Here is a 24,780-nt window from a genome sequence, read left to right as displayed (position 1 = left end):
GATGAGGAGAAACTTCTTCACTCAGAGAATTGTGAACCTGTAAAATTCTCTACTATAGAAAGTTGTTGATGCCAGTTCGTTAGATATATTCAAAAGGGAGTTAGATGTGGCCCTTATGGCTAAAGGGATCAAGGGGTATGGAGAGAAAAAGCAGGTATGGGGTACTAAAGTTGCAAAAATGATCAGCCATGATCATATTGAATGGTGGTGCAGTCTCGAAGGGCCGAGTGACCTACTCCTGCACCTATTTTGTATGTTTCTATGAGGGGGTCTAGATAGAGCGGATAGGAAGGACCTATTTCCCTTAGCAGAAGTGTTAACAACACATAGATTTAAAGTAATTGGTAGGAGGTTTAGGGGGGATTTGAGGGGAAATGTTTTTGGAGGTATGGATCTCACTGCCTGAAAGGGTGGTAGAGGCAGAAATCCTCACCAGTTTTAAAAATTATTTGAATGTGCACTTGAAGTGCCGTAACCTACAAGGCTACAGACCAAGAGCTGGCAAGTGGGATTAGGCTGGATAGCTCTTTGTTGGCCGGCATGGACACAATGTGCCAAAATAGCCTCCTTCTATGTTGTAAATGTCTATGATACTATGATCTACCATATAAAAAAATTGAAAATAGCATTCAAAATTACAGAACATAACTTGGTGCTGCAACTCACCCACAGAAAGCCAAAAAACCCTGTATCAAACAATTCAAATGCTGGAAATTCTGCAGTGTAACAACTAATATGTTCAAGTAAAGGCATTAAATACACTCATACTAGAGAATATCCATCCTATCTCAAAAAAGCAGGCTGAGCCAGTTTTGAAGAAAATAAACTTTTACATAAGACAACAGCTGATCATGCCCCATGAAGCTGCATTTTAGCAGCTTATTTATTTTATTGAGGACAAACACTTGACAAGCATACCTGTAACTTCAATGCTCACAGACCATCAACTCATTTTAAAATTTTACTGTCTCAAATGTGTATGTAATCAATATTAAGAGAAAGTAATATCTGACTGATTACGTTTGACAACCTCCGCTCCCAACTTCCAACCAACCTGATCAGTTTGGACAGGTTTTAGTTTGACCCCTCAAGGTCACGGATGAGCACATTCCAGCTTCTGAAAAATTCAAACTGTCCTTTTCAATTGATCTGATTGGTTAATATTTTTAATCCCAGTGAATCAGATGATCATTTTCTTGTGAAATGGTAACAAACTAGTATGTGTTAAAAAAGCTGGTGGTTGACACTTATATACAAGTGAATTACAGTCAGAAGAATATCAACAGATTTGCAAAAAAATTAGCTTTGTGGCAAAAGTATGATCATACATATCCAAATCACTGGTCGTCTCCAATACGGCTTGACTGCTTGCAAAAGATTGGAATGATTCAGAATTTTTCTTATCTCAGTAAAATAGATTAATTTATAAATTAAGCTGCATTTCTGTCACTCACCTTAATTGTGTCCAGTGCCGAATCCATAATAGCACACTGCTTTGGTGTAAGGCTTCTGGCTTCTTCCCGAACCATGTGATCCTGGAAAATCAAACATTGCACAGTCAGACATTGCATAAAGATGAGGATAATGCTTATTTGCACAAATGGCTGAAGGGATGAATTTTTTCTGCTTGTTGTGACAAAGGGACCTTAACATAAAAATGAACTTGTTTATTGTCTACGGAAAATAATTTGCTAGCAGTGTAATGACTTCCTCAAATCTTTGTCTGGAGAACCTTGTAATGGCAGAATATCTCAGCTTGAGAGCTGACTACATAACCCAATTACTTACCATGCAACAAGAGTACCTTTGTCATTATAGTACTCAAGTAACACATTAAAGGTTTCTTGCTTCAAGAAAGATGAAATCCATTATAGAGATTTGTTAGGAAACTTCCTTGGCAGTTCTGTTTCGTTTTAGAACGATCATTGTTAATAGAAATGTTAATAATTGTAACAGTTTAAATGCAATTGAAACTTTACTTATGGATATTCTCCCCAAGTTAGTTCATTTCCTTCTCACAGTTCTGTGAAACAGATTGTTTTTCCTTCCAGTTCCATTCCAGGGAGAGGGAGTGTGTATTTTTATTATGCTTTCCAAATTTATAATGGTAAGGCCGAAAATGCACCCGAGTGTACATTTTTGCTTCACTGGGCCATTCTATCTGAGCTCAAGTTTACTTGCAACCAGTGGTATTAGTGGCAGAAAACAAGAATTTTTATGTTTTGGTTTCTCATCTGTTCTATAGCACACTGGAAAAGCACTTTTTTTTGGAAACAAATTGCAAATAGCATTCTTGTATTTCATGAGAGAGCCAAAAATAATGTATTGCTTTTTAATTGCTTACAGAAAAAAAAGACATTTAAAAATCTATTTTAAAACACACTAAGTTTTCTTTCTTTTGAATACAATAAGGCATGCATTTTTCTATATGGCACACAAGTTTACGGCTCGTGCAACAAAATACCTTCAGTTTTGATAACTGCCCCAGTTCTTTAGCAGCAGTAAAAATCAGCTGCTTACCCTGTGATTGCATGTATTAAAAGGAAGAAAAACAATTAAAAAGTGAACATTTTACAAAATCTCGAAAAACAATTTAACAAAATAAGCCAAGTTTTACACATATACACACATACATTTTATATATCACACACATACGCATAATCCAGGTATACAGAACTTTAAATCAGAAAGCACCTAATTATATCAATTAAATTATAGTATGAATTAGGTCATTATCTTTCAAATGAAGCAATCTCCAGTGTCTCTTAATATCTTGCTTATGAATTAATCTGCTAAATAAAGCCCAAGGTAGTAATTCATTCCATCAGTGACCCTGTATGTTCCCAGGGTTAAAAGAAACTGCCATGGCTGAATCAAGGATTTTTATGGTTCATATCCATATAATTAAATGTCTTGCATCTCACGTGCATAGTGCATACATAGCTTCACACCTCTCAAAGGCATCACGTCTCCACAGAGCTAAAAAATCATGACTGGTTCAAATAACCCTTCCCTGTTTAGAGAATTCAAACAGGCTGCATTTAGACAGACTGTGAAAATTCACAGACCCTCAAGTCAAGGCTGCTACGTGCAGTTCAGCATGTTGCATTAAGTCATCAATCAACTTGACATTTTAGGACTTTGGGTAGCGAGCCAATTAAAAGGTTAAAAGACTATTAATTGAGCCAATAAGGTCAAAGAAGGCGAGTTCTTTTCTGTAAATTGATCCAGGTATAAGTACAGCCATTTTGACCATGTGGTCTCAGAAGGACAAAGACCTGGCTTAAAGCCCAAGAGCTTGTTGCTGTCTGCCAAGAAATAAAGTGACATTAAAACTACAATCGGAGTTCGTATTTTATTGGAAATTAAGAGATCTAACAATTTTGGCGTCACGAACACGATCGCTGAGGAAAGAAACTGAATTTTGGACATCGGACCTACATACTGAGGTAAGGACTCCTCTTTATAAAAGTCCTCGGTCAAAAGTCTAAATTCGCCTCTCCTTCTACGCGATTCCGAAAGCCTCCGGTTTGCGAACCCTCTGGTTGGTTTTCGGCTCGAGGTCTCATAGACGTCTAAACTTCGGCGGTGTGTTAGTTAATTAATCACCGACCTATTGATCGGCTAGAAAGCCTACGACTCGAGACCCCAGTAAAGAAATCAGTATTCTGGCAGCAGGAGATAAGAGCAAAGAATTGCCTACAACTGTTAAAGGTGGGAAAACTGAGGTTTCGCTAGATTTAATTCTCGAACAGTTGAAAGAATACATAGAACAAGAATTCAATTTATCTAAAACCTGTATTAAGATCGAACAAAAGTACGGAACTTCCAAAGGACAATGGTCCTTGGACGAGATTAAAAGGGTCTGGGGAAAAACGACCCGTATGAAAAATAAAGAGCGAACTGATGGTCCCTAGCTGTTATGGGCCAGATCTGAAAGCGGAATGAAATTATAATGCGTTCCCAACATGATCGAGAACTGACCAGTACAAAGGATCAATTGCAAGCTGTTTGTGCACAGCTGCGACAGAAAAAACTTGAACTTGAAAAGCTGGAAGCGGAAGTTAAAGATCTTAAAGGTGAAATTAAAGAATGGAAAAAATCATTAGGTCAAGAGACAGTAATAGGAAAAGGAAAATGTATCAGTCAATTCCCAGGGTACCCATGTTTGGATAAATTAAAAGCGCAAACCCGAAGACACGACCGAGGAATAGATACGAATTCTGAATCCTTCGACGATACAGGGTCGGAGGATGAAGAATTAGGGGTGCGCTTTGCCCCATTTAAAAAAAGACGAGTTGTAGTCAAATCAGAAGAGACTGCGGATGAGGGCGGAACCAAAAAAACGAGGAAAAGGGTGTACGAAAAATACTTAGTTCATGATCCGGCAGACCCAGAGAAAATTGATAAATGGTCCAAGGAATTGCCCAATCCAAAGAAAGGGGGAGTGAAAACGTGGGACATATTGGACCGCTGAAGAAATATAGATTAACTTCATCCCTGGGACGGAGTGCAAATTTTGACCATAATGGTGCCAAAAACACAGGGAAGAAAATTGCACGACAAGGTAGAAGAAGCTTTGGAGCAGGATGAGCAAGAATTAGACGCAGGATGGGAGGCGATTAAACATTGGCTGCAAGCCTTCAGTCCAGCTAAGACAGACTGGGGAAAAATTGCAGCCTGCCAACAGAAAGGAACAGAGGAGGTCCTGGAGTATGACGAGCGGTTTAGATGCACGTGGCTAGAACATTCGGGTATGAATAATACGGATGAGAAAATGGAAGAACAAGTGTTTGGACCCCTGAAAGCAGCTTTCGTGGCAGGTCTAAAGCCAGAACTGTCCAAAATGCTTAAGGTAGTGTTACCGGACTGGGAAGGTAGAGGAACTACCTTTGCAGCATTGGTGGATCGAAGTAACCAATTAGATCGGGATATGGGAGCTAAAGTCCGAGCTGTACAGGCTATGGGATGGAAATAAACAGTCATTAGGAAAATTACCTGGAAAATGTCATTATTGTGGGAAAGAAGGTCACTGGGCCAAGACGTGCAGGGCAAAACAGCAAGGTCGTGGCTGGGGAAGAGGACGCAGCCAGGGATACAATTCAGCCAACAAACCAGGCTTGTCACAAGATAACGACCTCATAGAAGCATTTAAGCGACTGACAATACAACAACAGAAGGAGTTACTTGGGATAGCAAAAAACGGTTAGAGCCCACCCTGGCCCCCCTCCTCGCACTAATACAACAGAAGGGAGATGGGCTATATATAACTGTGAGGGTGGGCGATAAGGATGTGGACTGTCTTTTAGACACAGGGGCGGAATTAACATGCTTACCCCTACAATATGGAGACTTTTTGCCGTTGGATGGTAGGGCACGTACAGCCGATGGAGTTGGGGGCCATAAAATGGAAATTAAAAGGACAACACCGGTACTTATAGGGCTGGGTCCACATGAACTAACCACGTCGGTCTGGATAGGCCCAGTAGATCAACCCCTTTTGGGAATGGACGTTCTAATCCAAATAGATTCATCGTTGCATTTCGAGGATGGTTGGGTGACATGGTCAATTAGAACTTTGAAGAAAGAAGAATTGAAGGAACACCCGATATGGGCTAAAGATAAGAACGATTGTGGCCTACTCCAGATGGAGCCTGTGTCATTTACCGGGACCAAGCCTCCATGCACTAAACAGTATCCCATCAGTCCAACTGCCATCGCAGGAATCTTACCGGTTATTCAGCAATTGGAGAAACAAGGGGTGCTTATTAAAACGCATAGCTCCTCCAATAGCCCTGTGTGGCCAGTACAGAAATTTAATGAGACTTGGCGTTTGACTGTCGATTATAGGAAAGCTAACCAGTGTATTGATCAAAAATCTCCTTTGGTCGCAGATCCCTCCACCATTTTTAAGGCCCTCAAACCAGAACATAAATATTTCTCGGTTATAGATATGGCCAACGGATTTTGGTCGGTGCCTCTGGCACCGGAGGTTCGACAGTGGTTTGCTTTCACTGTCCAAGGACAACAGGATACTTGGACCCGGTTACCGCAGGGTTTCCACAACAGCCCTACGGTATTCCACATGGCTTTACAAAGCCATTTGCGAGAATTACCTCCCCTGTCATCCACAGTCATCCAATATGTAGACGATATCTTGCTAGCTTCAAACATGGAGGAACAGCATGAACAAGATTTATGAGCTTTGCTGGACCACCTTCGGCTGAAAGGACATAAAGCCAGCATCGACAAAGCACAAATATCCCAAGAAGAGATTGTATACCTGGGACAAAAGATTTCACAAGGAAAGAGAGAACTTACCCAGGATAGAACTGCAGCCATTCGGGCTGCTAAAAAAACCACCACTATTCAGGAACTAAGGTATTTTTTGGGATTGTGTAACTTTAACAGAAATTGGATTGACTCCTTCACACAGCTTGCTCAGCCATTGAATGATATTTTAAAGGGGAAACGTGCCTCTAAAGAAGCCATCACCCTCACTAAGGAACAGCAAGAGGCCTTCCGGAGTTTGAAAAAGGCTTTGTGTTCGGCACTGGCTCTGGGAATCCCCGACAGTGGTAAGCCATTTACCCTGTTTGTCCATGAGAAAGAAGAATATATGACAGCTATACTGACACAAGAACATGGGGATCGGCAAAGACCTATTGGCTATTATTCGGCAAAACTGGATGCGGTAGCCCTCGGATGGGGAAGTTGCCTAAGAGCCATGGAAGCTACATGTCGAGCGGTAATGATCAGTGCGGGTCTAGTCCTCGACCAAAAGCTGATTGTCAAGTGTCCCCACACCGTACATGCTTTGCTGTCTATGAATAGAATGTCTCAGGTGACGGCAGCTAGATGGACCCGCTGGACAGCAGTTTTGGAAGCTCCTAATCTCCATATCGTCCAGGCCAGCTTGGTTAATCCCGCAACTATGCTCCCGATGTCAGAATCAAGGGAGCAAGAGGGGGAAGAATGTGAAGAGCATGACTGCGTGGAGATTTTAAAAGAAACAGAAGAAGCAGCCTTAACAGCAGAGGAGCCTCTGCACAACCCAGACCTCATCCTGTTTACAGATGGTTCCTCCTTTGTTGACAATGGTACCAGAAAAGCAGGATGGGCAGTTACAACCTTATATGAGATAGTGACAAAAAGATGTTTACCCTCAGGAATGTCAGCACAACAGGCCGAGTTACGGGCCCTGTCAGAAGCATGTCGAATAGCAGAAGGACAGACAGCTAATGTCTACACAGATTCGCGTTATGCTTTTGGAGTCGCTCACGACTTTGGTCTGTTATGGCGTAAAAGAGGATTCCTCACTGCTGCTGGCACACCTATCCGAAATGAAAAAGAAGTCCGAGACTTACTAGAGGCCATACAATTACCTCAGGAAGTGTCCATCCTGAAGTGTAAGGCCCATACCAAGGAAAATACCACAGAAGCACAAGGAAATGCCCTAGCCGACCAGGCAGCTAAAGATGCCGCCTCACAAGGCGTTCCTCCAGAAGAACGAACACAGATGTGCAGATTGAAAGCACTCAGGACTCTGACACGAGACCTTCAAACAATGCAAGGCGAGTGCTCCCGAGAGGAAAAATGGACATGGATTGAGGCAGGAATTAAGCTATGTGAAGATGGTGTCTGGAGACAAAGAATTACCGACAAACCAGTCGCGCCACAAGCACTTATGCCTTTTTTAGCCCAACAGATCCACTCGTGGGGACACTTGGCCTCACAACAGATGACGGCACGGTTCCAGAAAAGCTGGTGAGGTCGGGGATTTAAAAAACATGCCCAGCTGGTAACAGACCGCTGTGTGGTCTGCCAGAAAAATAATTCTGGACCCATCACGGTAATGCCCCAACTGAGGCCCCCTGCCCCTGTCGGACCATTCCAGCATCTGCAGGTTGATTATATATCTCTTCCTTCATGCCAAGGATACACTAACATTCTTGTCATGGTCGACAGATTCTCTAGATGGGTAGAAGCTGTCCCAACTAAAAGAGCCACAGCCAATCACACTGCAAAGGTCTTGTGTAAGGATTACAGTCCCCGATGGGGAGTCCCGAGTCGCATTGACTCAGATCAGGGAACACACTTCACAGGTGCTGTCTGCCAAGAAGTCTGTAGGTTACTGAACATTACGTGGGATTTACACTGTCCTTATCATCCACAATCATCAGGACAAGTAGAACGAATGAATCGAACTCTGAAACAACGGCTTGCCAAATATCACCAAGAAGGAACACCATGGCCCCAGGCACTACCAATAGTGCTATGTAGCATTTGGGCAACCCTGAACAGAACTACAGGTCTAAGCCCATTTGAAATTATAACAGGAAGACCCATGTCGCTGCCAGGAACTATTGATTTACGGAAAGCTGATGTTCACTTAATGAGTGACACTTTGTTATCATACTGTCAGAACTTAACCAATGCTATTTGTTCTGTTTCTCGACAGGTATCGGCAGCTTGGAGTAATCCGCCCGAAGGAGGACACGACATCATCCCGGGAGTCTGGGTGTATGTGAAAAAGTTGCATAAAGAACCTTTGGGTGCCAAGTGGGAGGGACCTTATCAAGTGTTATTGACCACCCAGGCAGCTGTTAAAGTTCAAGGAAAGAAAGCCTGGATCCACGGATCACATGTTAAACGAGCACCCGTAACTGAAGCTGAAATCTAATAAGCACAATTACATTTTGCGAAAATGTATAAATTTACTGTATTATTGATTGTAGATATTCTAGGCATAGGCCTACTTCTTACTAGCCGACCCTCTGCACCAAAGGGAAATAGTAGGATAGCAAGGGAATTACATGTAAATACCTTTTTATATATGTCATACATTTATGCCAAAGAAGGTAACATTTCTAGTTGTTGGGTGTGTGGCCACAAGGCCTACCCTTGGCTGCCCCAGAATTGGACGGTATCCTGCTATTTAGCCTACATTGTGCCTTATATGTATCATATAAAGTCACTGTCGGAACATTTACACCGTCCTGAGAGAGCTATCACAGAAACAGAGAGGTTCTTTGCCATTCTGATCCCCAGGTATGGGACCGCCAGACTGGCAAGGGAATCCATTAACATGGCATCTGTTATGGAACGGGTAGCCAATGATACCTCAGAGGCCCTAGTTAAAAATCAATGCAGAAATGGTAGCAATCCGCACTGTAGCCCTACAGAATAGACTGGCCTTTGATTACATCCTGGCTGAAAAGGGAGGTACTTGCGCCCTACTCGGAACTGAGTGTTGCACATATATCCCAGATAGCTTCGAAGAAATTACCCACTTAGTGGAGCATATCCAAAAGGAGGTAGAAAAACTTAAGCAACCCCCATCATTCACTTTGTGGAGTGGAGCCACTGAATGGCTAGGTTCAATAGGAACTTCATTGGTGGAAGGTTTAATTCTATTTGTTGTAATTATTTTACTTTTATATTGTTTATGTTGATTAAATGTTGTTGCGACCAGGTGGCTGTAGCTGCTGTCCCGCATGTGAGACACCTTGCAGATCCCAGCAGACCGTCTGTACGTGGCACAGGGGTATGTTATGCTTAAGGGAAGGTTGTTTACTGGTTGAACTAAGATATTGATTTGGATTAAATTGGAATAAGGTTAATTAACTTACTAAAACCAGACTTCCATTGTGGCCACGATGGAACTCGGGTTGGTGTAAATTTGTGTGGAAGCTACTAGTCCGGACATGTGGCAAAACACATCAACAAATTTTAGAAGGAAACTCTATTAACATGTATGAAATTATTTTAAGAAATGTTGAACCAGTGATAGCTGATGTTTTATGATTCAGTTTGTGAAAGAATCAAAGGGGGGATTGATAGAGAATTCAAACAGGCTGCATTTCAACAGACTGTGAAAATTCACAGACCCCCAAGTCAAGGCTGCTACGTGCAGTTCAGCATGTTGCATTAAGTCATCAATCAACTTGACATTTTAGGACTTTGGGTAGCGAGCCAATTAAAAGGTTAAAAGACTATTAATTGAGCCAATAAGGTCAAAGAAGGCGAGTTCTTTTCTGTAAATTGATCCAGGTATAAGTACAGCCATTTTGACCATGTGGTCTCAGAAGGACAAAAACCTAGCTTAAATCTAAGAGCTTGTTGCTGTCTGCCAAGAAATAAAGTGACATTAAAACTACAATCGGAGTTCGTATTTCATTGGAAATTAAAAGATCTAACACTGTTAACTTAATCATGCTGATAAGTTCACACATCCCATTGACTGAATGGAAATCATTTAGCAGGCTGGTTGAAAAAATACCAATCAATAATCATCAATCACCACAAAATACAGCAAAGGAAAAGGGATAATTTTTCCTTTGTGCGATAATTTAAACAGGGCTGTCAATTTGCAATCACCCGTTTTACAGTATCGAACACAAATTAAAATTACCCTCACGGACTACTAGCTACCCATGGGAGGAAACCTCAGAGAAATGTGTGTCACATGAACGAAGGTGGTTGGAGCACTGAATGTAATCTCTCTCACCCAGAATTACAGGAAACACTAGTTCGGCCACAGCTAGAGTACTGTGTACAGTTCTGGTCACCACATTACAGGAAGAAAGTGATTGCACTAGAGAGGGTACAGAGGAGATTTACAAGGATGTTGCCTGGGTTGGAGAATTTTAGCTATGAGGAAAGATTGGATAGGCTGGGGTTGTTTTCTTTGGAACAGAGGAGGCTGAGGGGAGACCTTATTGAGGTGTTGCTGCTTCATCTTACTTTCTCTCTCTTTTATCATTCAGTGAGCTCTGGCTTTGGTTGCCCTACCTTTCCGTCTCGCACTGTACCCAAACCATCTCTTCTTTAAAGGCAGCCCATTGTTCGATTGTAATTTTGCCGACCAATCTTTGATTCCACTTTACCTGGGCCAGATCCATTCTAAACCCACTGAAATTGGCCTTCCTCCAATTAAGTATTTTTACTCTGGATTGTTCCCTGTTCTTTTCCATAGATCATCTAAATCTTATGATACTGTGATCAATTTTCCCTAAATGTTCCCCTACTGATACTTCCTCTACTTGACCCACCTCATTCCCCAGAACCAGATCCAGCAATGCCTCCTTCCTCATTGGGCCGGAAATGTACTTATCAAAAAAGTTCTCCTCAACACACTTCAGAAATTCTTCCCCCTCTCTGCCTTTTACACTATTACTATCCAAGTCTATATTAGGATAGTTAAAATCTCCCATTATCACTACTCTATAGTTCTTACACCTCTCTGTAATTTCCCTGCAAATTTGCTCCTCTATATCCTTCTGTCTAGTTGGCGGCCTATAGAATTCACCTAGTCGTGTAATGGCATCTCTATTGTTTCTCAACTCTAACCAAATAGATTCTGTCCTTGACCCCTCCAGAACATCCTTTCTCTACAGCACAATAATATTCTCTTTAATTAATACTGCCACCCCACTTCCTTTCTTTTCTTCCCTATCTTTGCTGAACACCTTATATCCAGGAATATTTAGTACCCAATCCTGCCCTTTTTTGAGCCAGGTCTCCATTATCACCACATCATATTCCCATGTGTCAATTAGCACCTGCAGCTCACCAACCTTATTTACCACATTTCGTGCATTCACACACATGCACTGTAAACCTATCTTAGACCTTCTTGTATTCTCTCTTTGTCTGACCCCACCTAATACCATATTATTTCTTACTCTAGTGCTATCTGTCTCTCCCAATCCATTGTGCAATTTGTTTCTCCTTTCTACTGTGACGTCTTGGTGCCCATCCCTGTTCTTTGAGAGGAGGCTGATGGGAGACTTAATTGAGATGTTTCAAATTATGAGGGGCCTATATAGAATGGACCTATTTCCCTTAGCAGAGAGGTCAATAACCAGTGGCATAGATTTAAAGTAAATTGGTAGAAGGATTAGAGTGGAGTTGAGGGGAATCTTTTTCACCCAGAGGGTGCTGGAGGTTTGGAACTCACTGCCTGAAAGGGTGGTAGAGGCAGAAACTCTAATCACATTTAAAAATTATTTGGATATGCACTTGAAGTGCTGTAGCCAACAGGTACCTATGGACCAAGAGCTAGAAAGTGGGATTAGGCTGGATAGCTCTTTTTTGACACGATGGGCTAAATGGCCTCCTTCTGCGTTATAAATTTCTAGGATTCTATGAAAGGGGCGGCATCACTTTCTATTAAGAAAGTTGAGGAGGTTAACGGGAGGACTCCAGAATGCTATGCGTGCACCATCCATTGTACCCTGCCGTTTGGTGAACCCAGTAACAAGAAACAACGATATGGCCCTATCATGCCTTACTGTCGTGCCAAACTGGATCAATTTCCCCAACTCCTAAAAATTGTTGACCCTGATGAATACATGCCCATATTTAAAACCCAGCTGGTTCACTAATATCCTTTAGGGAAGGAAATCTGCCACCTTTACCCGGTCTGGCCAGTGATTGCAGTTGACTCTCAACTGCTCTCTGAAGTGACCTTACAAGCCATTCAGCTGTACCAAGCAATTAAGGATGGGCAATAACTGCTAGCATTGCCAACGACACCCATATCTCGAGAAAACATTTCTAAAAAATTACACAAATCACACATAGCTGCTTGAAATGAGCCACTGGTATAAAGGTTGATTACAGTCATCGCGCAGAGTTCCTCGCTGAAACTTTCATAAGACCTGCAAGGTCTATAAATTCTTTGGGTGGTATTATCTTGTACGGTGCTTTCTGCTCAAATGCTGCCTCACTCTCCTTTCCTCTATCCTGTGTTGCTTCTCGTCTATTTTGTTTGCATGACATTAACTCAGAACCCCTTACTCTGGGTGGCGCCATAAATTTTCAAGTGGTTGCAGAGACCTTCAGGATGTCTGAGGTAAGTACAACTTAATCCAGGTGCAAGGTAGCACCCGGCTGAAAGCGACAAAGTAAACAACTTCCGTAGTCTATGCTGATGTTAGCAACAAGTTTCTCTCATTTGTTCTGTTACCCATAGTGCAATGGCATCACATGTGTGAGTATGAAGACTTCAATTCCATATCTTCTCATTTTAATATTAATGAACTCCCAGCAGCATACATGACTGGACACACAAAAGGAGCCAGATCACCATGGAACTACAGCTCAGTCATTACAGGACAGACACCTGGCATATACAGTTCTGCTCCTGAATCTAAAAGTGAAAATTTATTTATTTTAAGCCACAAACTCACCAAAATAGTTGAGTAAATTCACGTCTGTAATATATTTGCTTCAGTAAACTTTCTGTAATTTTATGTCTAATCACTAGAGGGAGATGCACACCACAAGTGCAATTCATTGTTTTATCTTCTCCCATGACATTTTTCCCCTTTTTAAATAACATATGAATAAAGTCTAAATGTCCTACATTAGTATCTGAACATCAAAAATAGCAGCTGGACAACACAAAATCTAATTTTAGTATTTCAGATAGATTGGCCCCAATATTTACGGGGCGGGAGCGGGGACGCATGTCTGCGGCCGGGAAATCCTGAAATACCAGGAATGCGGTGGTCAAATTTAATGGCAAGACTTCATTAGCACTTTTTTACTCCGTTTCCCACCCGGCAGCTAGCTAGCTTGATGTGGGTGAGATCTCATGGGTAGGGATCACGGGAGAGAGATTGCAGCAGAAGGTTTGCTTGAAGGACTGGTGAAAGCCCTTCTGCTCCTCCTGGCACACAAGCAGTGCTGGAAAAGCACTTACCTGTTGGATCTGGCAGCTCCTGCCTCCCTTCAGCTGTTGGGTTCCCTAAGCACTGGGAAAAACCGCAGCCGTTATATTCAAATGGCTCCCAAAATCTGAGGAATGGACACTCATTGAAATATGATAATGATGGACATGCCTCCCCAGAGGGGGTTACTCGGATGCCCTTGTACCTGCCATGATTAAACTGGAAATAGACGCATTTGCAGCGGGTTGGGGTCAGGTTTCACATTTTCAACAATTTACCCCCCCCCCATCCCCCGAACATCATGGTGGGGGTGGTGGGGGGCGGATGGCGAAAGAGTATAATCTCCCATTATATTCACACACAATCTGAATTAAAATACTGTCACTTTTAAGTATGCCTTTACCACAACTCGATAGGCCCGGAATTTGCAGTTGCAATGACGGCAAAACTTTCACCATACAGCATGGCAGCACCAACCCAACATAAACACCACTGCTCATCAACACTATGGATAGTAACTTGCATTTATATAGTGCCTTTAATGTAGTAAAATGTCCTAAGGTGCTTCACAGGAGTGTTATAAAATAAAACTTGACACCGAGCCACATGAGGAGAAATTAGGGCAGATGACCAAAAGTTTGGTCAAAGAGGTAGGTTTTAAGGAGTGTCTTAAAGGCGGAAAGAGAGGTAGCGAGGCAGAGAGGTTTAGGAAGGGAATTACAGAACTTAGGTCCTCGGCAGCTGAAGGCACGGCCATCAATGGTGGAGCGATTAAAATTGGGCCTGAGTTTGGTCAAACCTAAGTTCCATGTACCATCAAAAGGACTGCTAAGATCCTGACGGTACTTTGGGCGGAAGTTTGGTGAAAAAAATGGGGAAAAAAATGCTCGCCCTTACACGCCGAATCTGAACGGTAGCGGGCGGCAGGTCGGATTCTGGACGGCAAATGCGATCCTCTGCAAAGTAACGCCGAGGATAAAGTTGGGCCCAGGGAGGAGGTAATAGGAAAAAAAATGTTCAATAAATGAAAAAAAAACTATTACAAATCCTTCAGATGAACCAATGCAACAAAATCGCTGCAAAAGAAATGAAGAAAAGCAGTTCACTAACATTTTCTTGCAGGTCTTCATACTTACCGTTCAGGTAAGACCTGCCTCCACGCGGTGGTCTTTTCTGCTGAAGCGGAGGACTGTCCGGACCAATCTCGGGAGGGAGCGGGCGAGAGGATTTTTGTTGGCATTGCACGCCAGCGCATGCCAGCAGATGCGCCCCAGTGGTCTTCTCTCCCCGCCAACGTGAGGGCCTCACCAAACTCGCTCAGAGGGGAGAGCGCCGAAAAAACAGGGAGACCGCCGAGAAAACTCAGTGGCAGCCGGCGGTAAGTCCACCAAATTCGGGCCCATGGTGTTCGAATGTGAACTGAAACACAATCACAAGATTTAATCTCTCTGCGAAAGTACACTGATGTAAACCTTGCTGTGACGATTTTGATTGGGTACAAATGGCGTTTTCATTAAGTTTTTAAAAAAATCACTGAGGAGTATTCTAAATACTGTTTGATGCTACAAAACTAAATAAATGCTCGTGCTACTACGGACAGAATGGCTCAAAACTATGCACACATGCTGCTCTAATAAAGGAAAACACCCATCACAGAGAAACATAGTGCTAGTTACAAAATTCTGTGAGTCAATAACTGAAGCCTTAATTAGTTTTTGAGTGCTAACATTTATTTTTGCTCTTCATGCCTATTTTAATAGCAATTACTTCCCTTTATATTTAGAAGCAATGTAACTGACATTCAACCACCACAAATTTACTAATGAGATGTTAAAAATGAGCCTAGCTTTTACAATTTTATGACAGCGCTTTAACATTTATTTTAACATTAAGAGTGTTTCTTTGAAACCTTCTCTCCATGCTTTAGAATTGTAAGATGTTAGCTGAGTAGTTCTGTTATTTGAAAGGAAGTTGAGGAGGCAGCTCCCTCAGTGCAGAGCTAAGGGCCACCCAGTGCTGCTGTGACATTTTTAAAAATTGGTCTAGAATGAAAAGAGGTACCATGGGAACTGTACAATGTCTAATTAAGTGGAAAAACACATCTCTTCATTAAGTATGCCTTCTGAAGTGGAGCAGCCACAACTATTCAGAAAGGCCACGGCTATAATTATTTTTATATATGTTCAATCATTTATATATTGAAGATGAGCATTCATAAGATCAATATATGGAATTGTATCAAAGTGCAAGTTTTAACATTTAGGAAAAAATTAAAAACATATCTGTATCTTCCTTCCAGCTTCTTCTTTCTGTCTCTAATCTCCCAGGGTCCTGCACCAGCTGCAGCCAAGGATGGGCAGGCAACCTAAGCTTCTGCCACTGCTAATCTACAATTAGCTGCGAGGAGGGACATCAAATGATCTTGGATTTCCCCTCTTCATGAAGTCTTGGTTGGGGTCAGGAACTCACTAGGATAGCCTTGAACTCACATCATAGTGCACTGTGATGCATCACATTGTACTCCCTACATGCATGGCACTATGGTCTCTCTTGGAGGGGTATTGTTTACAGTTTATAAACTGGAATAACGTTTATAGAAGTAAGGAAATGCCACCCACGTATTTATATGCAGATCAGCAATCTAATTAAAAAGCAGCAATTAAATTGCAGACTGGAAATTATTCCAATATAACTTCTTTTGTAAACAGTAATGTTTTTTTCACCTGCTGCATCAAATGAGCAACATTTTGTCCCGGTAAATCAATACTTCAGCATGGCAGCACCAACCCAACATAAACACCACTGCTCATCAACACTATGGATAGTATTGGTCTGCATCGTAGATGTTATGTTACAGCATCACAACAACAACAACAACAACAACAACTTGTATTTATATAAGCGCCTTTAACATAGTGAAATGTCCCAAGGTGCTTCACAAATGTATCATGAAACAAAAAATTTGACACCGAGCCACATATGGAAAAAATAGGACAGGTAACCAAAAGCTTGGTCAAAGAGGTAGCTTTTAAGGAGTATTTTGAAGGAGGAGAGAAGTAGAGCAGCGGAGGGGTTTAGGGAGGGAATTCCAGAGCTTGGGGCATAGGCAACAGAAGGCACGGCCACCAATGATTGAGCGATTATAATCAGGGATGCTTAAGAGGGCAGAATTAGAGGAGCGCAGATATCTCGGTGGAGTTGTAGGGCTGGAGGAGATTACATAGATAGGGAGTGGCAAGACCATGGAGAGATTTGAAAACAAGAATAAGAATTTTGAAATCAAGGTGTTGTTTAACCGGGAGCCACTGTAGGTCAGCGAGCACAGGGATGATGGTTGAGCGGTAGTTGGTGAGTTAGGACATGGGCAGACAAGTTTTGGATCACCTCTAATGTATGAAGTCCGCCAGGAGTGCATTGGAATAGTCAAGTCTAGAGGTAACAAAGGCATGGATGAGAGCTTCAGCAGCGGATGAGCTGAGGCAATGTTACGGAGATGGAAATAGGTGGTCTTAGTTATGCTGCTGATATGTGGGCGAAAGCTCATTAAGCATGCAAGATAAATGTGTCAAAGGAAGAACAGTATTAACACTGCAAAGGCATTTTCATTTAAAAAAATCTTCACTGGCACAAGATTTCACCTTCAGTTATGAAAGGGTTAAAAGGAAATAACACAAGACTGATCTTGCGCTAATTATCACAGTAGAACAATCTGTTTTATTGAAGGCTGTCTCATTCTTCCTGCCTAAATTGTATGGCTACTTGACAGCTATAGTAATAAACAGCTGGTCATAGTGCCAGGCACGGAAATTAATCTTTCGGCATGAACAAGTCTCACAATCTGGTCATAAATTGTTGAAGATTCAGGAGATCATGATGATAATGTAAAATTGTGAAAGCATGAGTGATCGCTGTCATCTCTCTGTTATACGCATTTATAGCATACATTAGAAAATCTTTCATAGATTTAAACATATGAAGGTGAATAACAATAAAATTGAGTCTTAATATGCAAGGTATTGTGACTTCCAAAAGAGTTATTGAAACCACTGGCTATACTATTAGAGCAGATAGATTTATAGGCAATACATTTACAAGTATCCTGTCTTAAGAGTACATCAGTATAGTTCTTGCTAGTATAGGTGCAGTCCCGAGCCATACAGAGCCGGAAGGTACCAGGGCTGCTCAGTGTTGACTTGGCTGATCTCAAACAGTGGTGGGATAGGTAGGTTCGCCAATCCTCTGGGATTGTCTTGGAGTCCCCAGGAATTAAAAAATTAATCTTCAGGACACTGCCGTGAGCAACCCAGGAGACAAACAATAGGGGCATGAAAAATAGTGTGTTATTTTCATTTTCTTTAAACACTTTTGTTTATTAATTACAAAAATTACAGAGATGAGGGAAAAAAAAGGTTAAGTAACTCCAAACTGAAACCATCCTCTTTGACTCCTGCAAACACTCACTTGGCTCCGCTCCGTTCTTGACATCAACAACCATCTTAGCTCCAGCAATTTTGACTTTCTGCTCAACCTTAAGCTCAGCTTCCTCCTCATATGTGACCCATTACCAAGACTGCTTTCTTTCACCTTTGAAACATTGTCCATTTCTGCCACTACCTCTCCTCCTCTGGTGCTTAAACAGTAATCAATGTCTTTGACCTGGAGAACTAATTTATCATTATTTTTATTCTCGGGCTGTGGATGTTGCTGTGGCCAGGCCAACATTTATTGCTCATCCTTAGTTTGCATTGTTTCCATACGTTTCTTGGTTTTACTTTCACGGACACAAAGGGAAGAGTTCGGTAGAGCCATTGATAAACTACAGAAAATTGCATCATTACACAAAGGTCTGAATCTGAGAACTCACACTAAAACATATACAGTACAGGGAATACTGTTTTAACAAAGAAATCAGAAAATAAAAGTAAATCAAAGAAAAGGCATCAAAATCAATGATACGACATTCATAAATATTATGACGCGACCTTGAATAACTGCTTTGTAATTCTGTGATTAAATAGAGGAAACAAATGAACAAAATCTGGAATCATACTTTCATAAAAGGAAGAATCATTGGTGAAGGAGTCAAAGTTGACCACAAAGGATATTATAAAACAGCTGATACTTAACTATCTTGCTGGCAAAGTTGACCACAAAGGATATTATAAAACAGCTGACACTTAACTATCTTGCTGGCAAATCTCTTGTTTTTACATTGATCACACAGTCAAGACTCAAAAGTTCAGGGTATACTGTAAAATAATGCTGTGATACAAATATTTTTTGAATCAAAACTGCACAATCCAACACAGATTTGGCTGTGGAAGCTGATGACAACAGCTTTATTTATTGAGGTTGAGTAATATAATTTTTTTTTTAATTGTTTCTCATACTTCCTTTTCCTCATCAAGACATTTAGAAATGTTCACAAATGTTAGTGTTGTGTGTCACTGAATCTTGGGAGCTCTTTTTAACAATGTTAACATGAAGCAGTGATAGTTTATACCACACCTGCTAATACTGGTGAGTGGTTTATTTTCTGTAATGTATGTATGCCTGGGTTTACCTGCCACCAGGGGGAGCGACCATTGGAGGTCATTGGGCCACAGACACACACATGCAGTCCTTGTATATAAAGAAAGCCTCCATGTTTAATCCTCACTTTGAGAGCTAATAAAGTAGAGTCAGGTTGCACCTGATTGAGTTCACGGTACTAAGCTTATTGAGTTATTACATAAGCAACATTTGGCGACGAGGCACAATATGAACTTTCACGCACAAAAAAAAAATGAGCACCATTGGAATCTTGGGAGGGATTCGTGGAGGGAGAAGACTGGGAGGATTTTATAGATCGCCTCGACCAGTACTTCGTGGCCAACAAGATGATGAAGATGCTGACGCAGTTAGGCGCAGGGCGGTTTTCCTCACAGTTTGTGGTCCAAAAATCTATGGTCTCATAAAGTATCTGCTCTCACCTGCACGTCCAATGGAAAAGACCTATGAGGAATTGTGTGCTCTGATTTGGGACCATCTCAAACCTAAAGAAGGCATCATTATCTCGAGATATCGCTTTTACAAGCATAGAAACATAGAAACATAGAAAATAGGTGCAGGAGTAGGCCATTTGGCCCTTCGAGCCTGCACCGCCATTCAATAAGATCATGGCTGATCATTTCTTCAGTACCCCTTTCCTGCTTTCTCTCCATACCCCTCGATCCCCTTAACCGTAAGGGCCATATCTAACTCCCTCTTGAATATATCCAGTGAACTGGCATCAACAACTCTCTGCGGCAGGGAATTCCACAGGTCAACAACTCTCTGAGTGAAGAAGTTTCTCCTCATCTCAGTCCTAAATGGCCTACCCCTTATCCTAAGACTATGTCCCCTGATTCTGGACTTCCCCAACATCGGGAACAGTCTTCCCGCATCTATCCTGTCCAGTCCTGTTCGTTCTGAGGGCCAGGACGTGGCGGAATTTTTGTCGACTTGAAATGTCTCGCTGGGCCGTGTAAGTTTGGAACTGCATTGGAAGACATGCTGCACGACGTCTTTGTAATAGGTAGAAACCATGAGGTGATCCTGTGGAAGCTGCTGGCTGCGGAGACGCTGGATCTGAGCAGGGCCATTATGATCGCCCAGGCTTGCCTGACCACGGTCGATACTACAAAGCAGATCTCCTCGCAGAGTCAGAACTCTACGGCAAGTATTGTGTCGTCGGTTGGCAGAGCTGCACCTGGCAGGGCCTACCCAACTGTATTTGCGAAACCTGTAGCAGCTTGAAGTACGCCATTGGGCACAAATCCGATTTCACCCTGTTGGCGTTGTGGGGGCAATATCGGCCTCATCAGTGTCGTTTCAGGCAGTATATTTGTAGAGGCTGTGCGAGAATGGGGCATCTTCAGCGGATGTGTCCACAGCTCAGCAAGCGTGCTACGACACACCACATGGATGATGATGACCGATCCAGAGTGGATCCGGCAATACAACCCGAGATACCCGAGTAGGAAGTGTATAGTGTACATTCGTTTCTGACAAAGAGCCAACTGATAATGATTGAAGTAAACATAGAAACATAGAAAATAGGTGCAGGAGTAGGCCATTCAGTCCTTCGAGCCTGCACCACCATTCAATAAGATCATGGCTGATCGGCGTGGTTTCTATGGAATTAGACACGGGTGCGAGTCAGTCAATTATGAGCCAGAGGACTTTCGAAAAGCTGTGGGACACCAAGGCCGTGAAACCCAAGCTGAGTCCAGTAAATGCAAAATTGCATACCTACACCAAAGAGCTCATACCAGTGATTTGCAGTGCAGCAGTAAAGGTGTCGTACGATGGGGCAGTTCATGATTTATCGCTGTGGATTGTTCCAGGCAATGGTCCAACGCTGTTCGGCAGGAGTTGGCTCGAAAAAATAAAGTGGAACTGGAATGATATTAAAGCTTTGTCATCGGTGGATGACGGCTTCATGTGCTCAAGTGCTGAGCACATTTCCCTTGGTGTTTGAACCGGGCATCGGCAACTTCACGGGAGCCAAGGTGCAGATCCACGTGGACTCGGATGCAAGACCCGTCCATCACAAAGCCCGGGTGGCCCCGTAAATGATGAGGGAGAAGGTCGAAATCGAACTGGACAGACTCCAACGTGAAAGGGTCATTTCACAGGTTGAATTTAACAAATGGGCTAGTCCAATTGTTCCTGTGCTAAAGAGTGATGGCACTGTCAGGATTTGCGGAGACTACAAGGTTACGATGAAACAGGATCAGTACCCATTACCAAAGGCTGATGACCTGTTTACAACGCTAGCCGGGGGAAAGTCGTTCACCAAATTGGATCTGACGTCAGCCTATATGACACAGGAGCTTGTCGAATCATCAAAGAAACTTACGTGCATCAATACGCATAAAGGGCTGTTCATTTACAACAGGTGTCCTTTCAGAATTCGCATGGCTGCAGCCATATTTCAGAGAAACATGGAGAGTTTACTGAAGTCTGTCTCTAGATCCGTGGTGTTCCAAGACGACATTCTGGTCACAGGTCGTGACACTGCCGAACACCTGCACAATCTGGAAGAAGTTCTACGTCGTCTGGACAAAGTGGGGCTCAGGCTGAAACGTTCAAAATGCGTCTTTATGGCACGTGAAATCGAATTCCTGGGAAGGAAGATTGCTGCAGACGGCATCAGGTCTACGGACTCGAAAACAGGGGCCATCAAAATTGCACCCAGACCCCAGAATGTGATGGAGCTGCGTTCATTCCTTGGTCTTCTCAACTACTTCGGTAATTTCTTCCCTAAATTGAGCACATTATTAGAGCCATTGCACATGCTGCTCAGAAAAGGAGACAACTGGGTTTGGGTTGTATCTCAAGACAGGGCCTTCGAGAAGGCTAGAAATCTACTTTGTTCCAACAAATTGCTGGTGCATTAATACCTGTGCAAGTGTTTAGTATTGACATGGGGTTGGTTGCGTACTCCAACAATCCAATGAGTCGGGCAAACATAGAAAGATAGAAAAATAGAAAATAGGTGCAGGAGTAGACCATTCGGCCCTTCGAGCCTGCACCACCATTCAATATGATCATGGCTGATCATGCAACTTCAGTACTCCATTCCTCCTTTCTCTCTATACACCTTGATCCCTTTAGCCGTAAGGGCCACAACTAACTCTCTTTTGAATATATCTAACGAACTAGCCTCAACAACATTCTATGGTAGAGAATTCCACAGGTTCACAATTCTCGGAGTGAAGAAGTTTCTCCTCATCTCGGTCCTAAATGGCTTACCCCTCATCCTTAAGACTGTGACCCTTGGCTCTGGACTTCCCCAACATCGGAAACATGCTTCCTGCATCTAACCTGTCCAATCCCGTCAGAATTTTATGTTTCCATGAGATCTCCTCTCATTCTTCTAAATTCCAGTGAATATAAGCCGAGTCGATCCAGTTTTTCTTCATATGTCAGTCCTGCCATCCCGGGAATCAGTCTGGTGAACCTTCGCTGCACTCCCTCAATTGCAAGAATGTCCTTCCTCAGGTTAGGAGACCAAAACTGCACACAATACTCAAGGTGTGCTCTCACCAAGGCCCTGTACAACTGTAGTAACACCTCCCTGCTCCAATACTCAAATCCCCTCACTATGAAGGCCAGCATGCCATTAGCTTTCTTTACTGCCTGCTGTACCTGCATGCCTACCTTCAATGACTGATGTACCATGGCACCCAGGTCTCGTAGCACCTCCCCTTTTAATAATCTGTTACCATTCAGATAATAATCTGCCTTCCTGTTTTTGCCACCAAAGTGGATAACCTCACACTTATCCACATTATACTGCATCTGCCATGCATTTGCCCATTTACCTAACCTGTCCAAGTCCCCCTGCAGCCTCCTAGCATCCTCCTCGCAGCTCACACTGCCACCCAGCTTAGTGTCATCTGCAAACTTGGAGATATTACATTCAATTCCTTCATCTAAATCATTAATGTATATTGTAAATAGCTGGGGTCCCAGCATTGATCCCTGCGGCACCCTACTAATCACTGTCTGCCATTCTGAAAAGGACCCCTTTATTCCCACTCTTCGCTTCCTGTCTGCCAACCAGTTCTCTATCCACTTCAATACATTACCCCCAATACCATATGCCTTACTTTTGCACACTAATCTCTTGTGCGGGACCTTGTCAAAAGCCTTTTGAAAGTCCAAATACACCACATCCACTGGTTCTCCCTTGTTCATTCTACTAGTTACATCCTCAAAAAAATTCTAGATGTGTCAAGCATGATTTCCCTTTCATAAATCCATGCTGACTTGGACTGATCCTATCACTGCTTTCCAAATGCGCTGCTATTTCATCTTTAATAATTGATTCCAGCATTTTCCCCACCACTGATGTCAGGCTAACCGGTCTATAATTCCGTTTTCTCTCTCTCTCCTTTTTTAAAAAGTGGGGTTACATTAGCTACCCTCCAATTCATAGGAACTGAACCAGAGTTCATGCAATGTTGGAAAATGACCGCCAATGCACCCACTATTTCTAGGGCCTCTTCCTTAAGTACTCTGAGGTTGCAGACTATCAGGCCCTGGGAATTTATCGGCCTTCAGTCCCTTCAATTTCCCTAACACCATCTCCTGACTAATAAGGATTTCCCTCAGTTCTCCCTTCTCGCTAGACCCTCGGTCCCCTAGTATTTTCGGGAGGTTATTCGTGCAACCCTTTGTGTACGCATCGGGAAGCATGTCTAAAGTGGAAGGAACCTTCGGCATGGTAGAGAAAGAAGCTTTAGCTTGTGTATATGGGGTTAGAAAGATGCATCAGTATCTGTTTGGGCTTCGTTTCGAGCTTGAAACTGATCACAAGCCGCTCATATCTTTGTTTTCAGAGCATAGAGGTATCAATACCAAGGCATCGTCCCGCATCCAGAGGTGGGCGCTGACATTATCTGCCTATGATTATGTCATTCGCCATAGACCTGGCACCGAGAATTGTGCCGATGCATTGAGCTGTTTACTGTTACCTACACCGGAGGTGGAAAAGCCACAGCCCGCAGACCTACTGTTGGTCATGGATGCCTTTGAGAGTGAAGGGTCACCTGTCACTGCTCAACAAGTTAGGACCTAGACCAGCCAGGATCCGATCTTATAGATTGTAAAGCGTTGTGTCCTTAGTGGTGATTGGCCGGCCATTTCCAGGAAAGTGTGTGATGAGACCAAACCTTACAAATGTCGCAAAGATGAACTATCCATTCAATCTGATTGTTTGCTATGGGGTAATCGTGTTGTTATGCCCAAGAAAGGCAGGGAGAGATTTGTACGAGATTTACACAGTACCCATCCCGGTTTGTGATGATGAAGGCCATTGCCAGGTATCACGTTTGGTGGCCTGGCATTGACTCTGATTTGGAGTCATGTGTGCATCAGTGCAACACTTGCATGCAGTTAAACAATGCACCAGTGGAATCTCCGCTAAGTCTGTGGTCGTGGCCATCCAAACCATGGTCGACGATCCACATCGACTATGCGGGTTCTTTCCTGGGAAAAATGTTTTTGGTGATGATGGAGGCATATTCCAAATGGATAGAATGTGTAATCATGTCATCCAGCACATCCACAG

At 42.7% G+C, this 24,780-nt stretch overlaps 1 protein-coding gene across 1 annotated transcript in view; it reads right to left on the bottom strand.

The window, feature by feature from the left end:
• Nucleotides 1-24,780, bottom strand: part of LOC139240107 (protein unc-13 homolog B-like) — an 893,314-nt gene that overhangs the window by 28,592 nt on the left and 839,942 nt on the right. Inside the window, exon 34 of the mRNA XM_070868486.1 lies at nt 1,455-1,535. Coding sequence (XP_070724587.1) covers nt 1,455-1,535 — 81 coding nt within the window. The remainder of the gene's footprint in view (nt 1-1,454; nt 1,536-24,780) is intronic.

The sequence above is a fragment of the Pristiophorus japonicus genome, chromosome 2 (genome assembly GCF_044704955.1).
Source record: "Pristiophorus japonicus isolate sPriJap1 chromosome 2, sPriJap1.hap1, whole genome shotgun sequence".
Lineage (NCBI taxonomy): Eukaryota > Metazoa > Chordata > Chondrichthyes > Pristiophoridae > Pristiophorus > Pristiophorus japonicus.
Note: the sequence above shows the minus strand (reverse complement) of the source record. Positions and strands in the feature narration are given on the sequence as shown.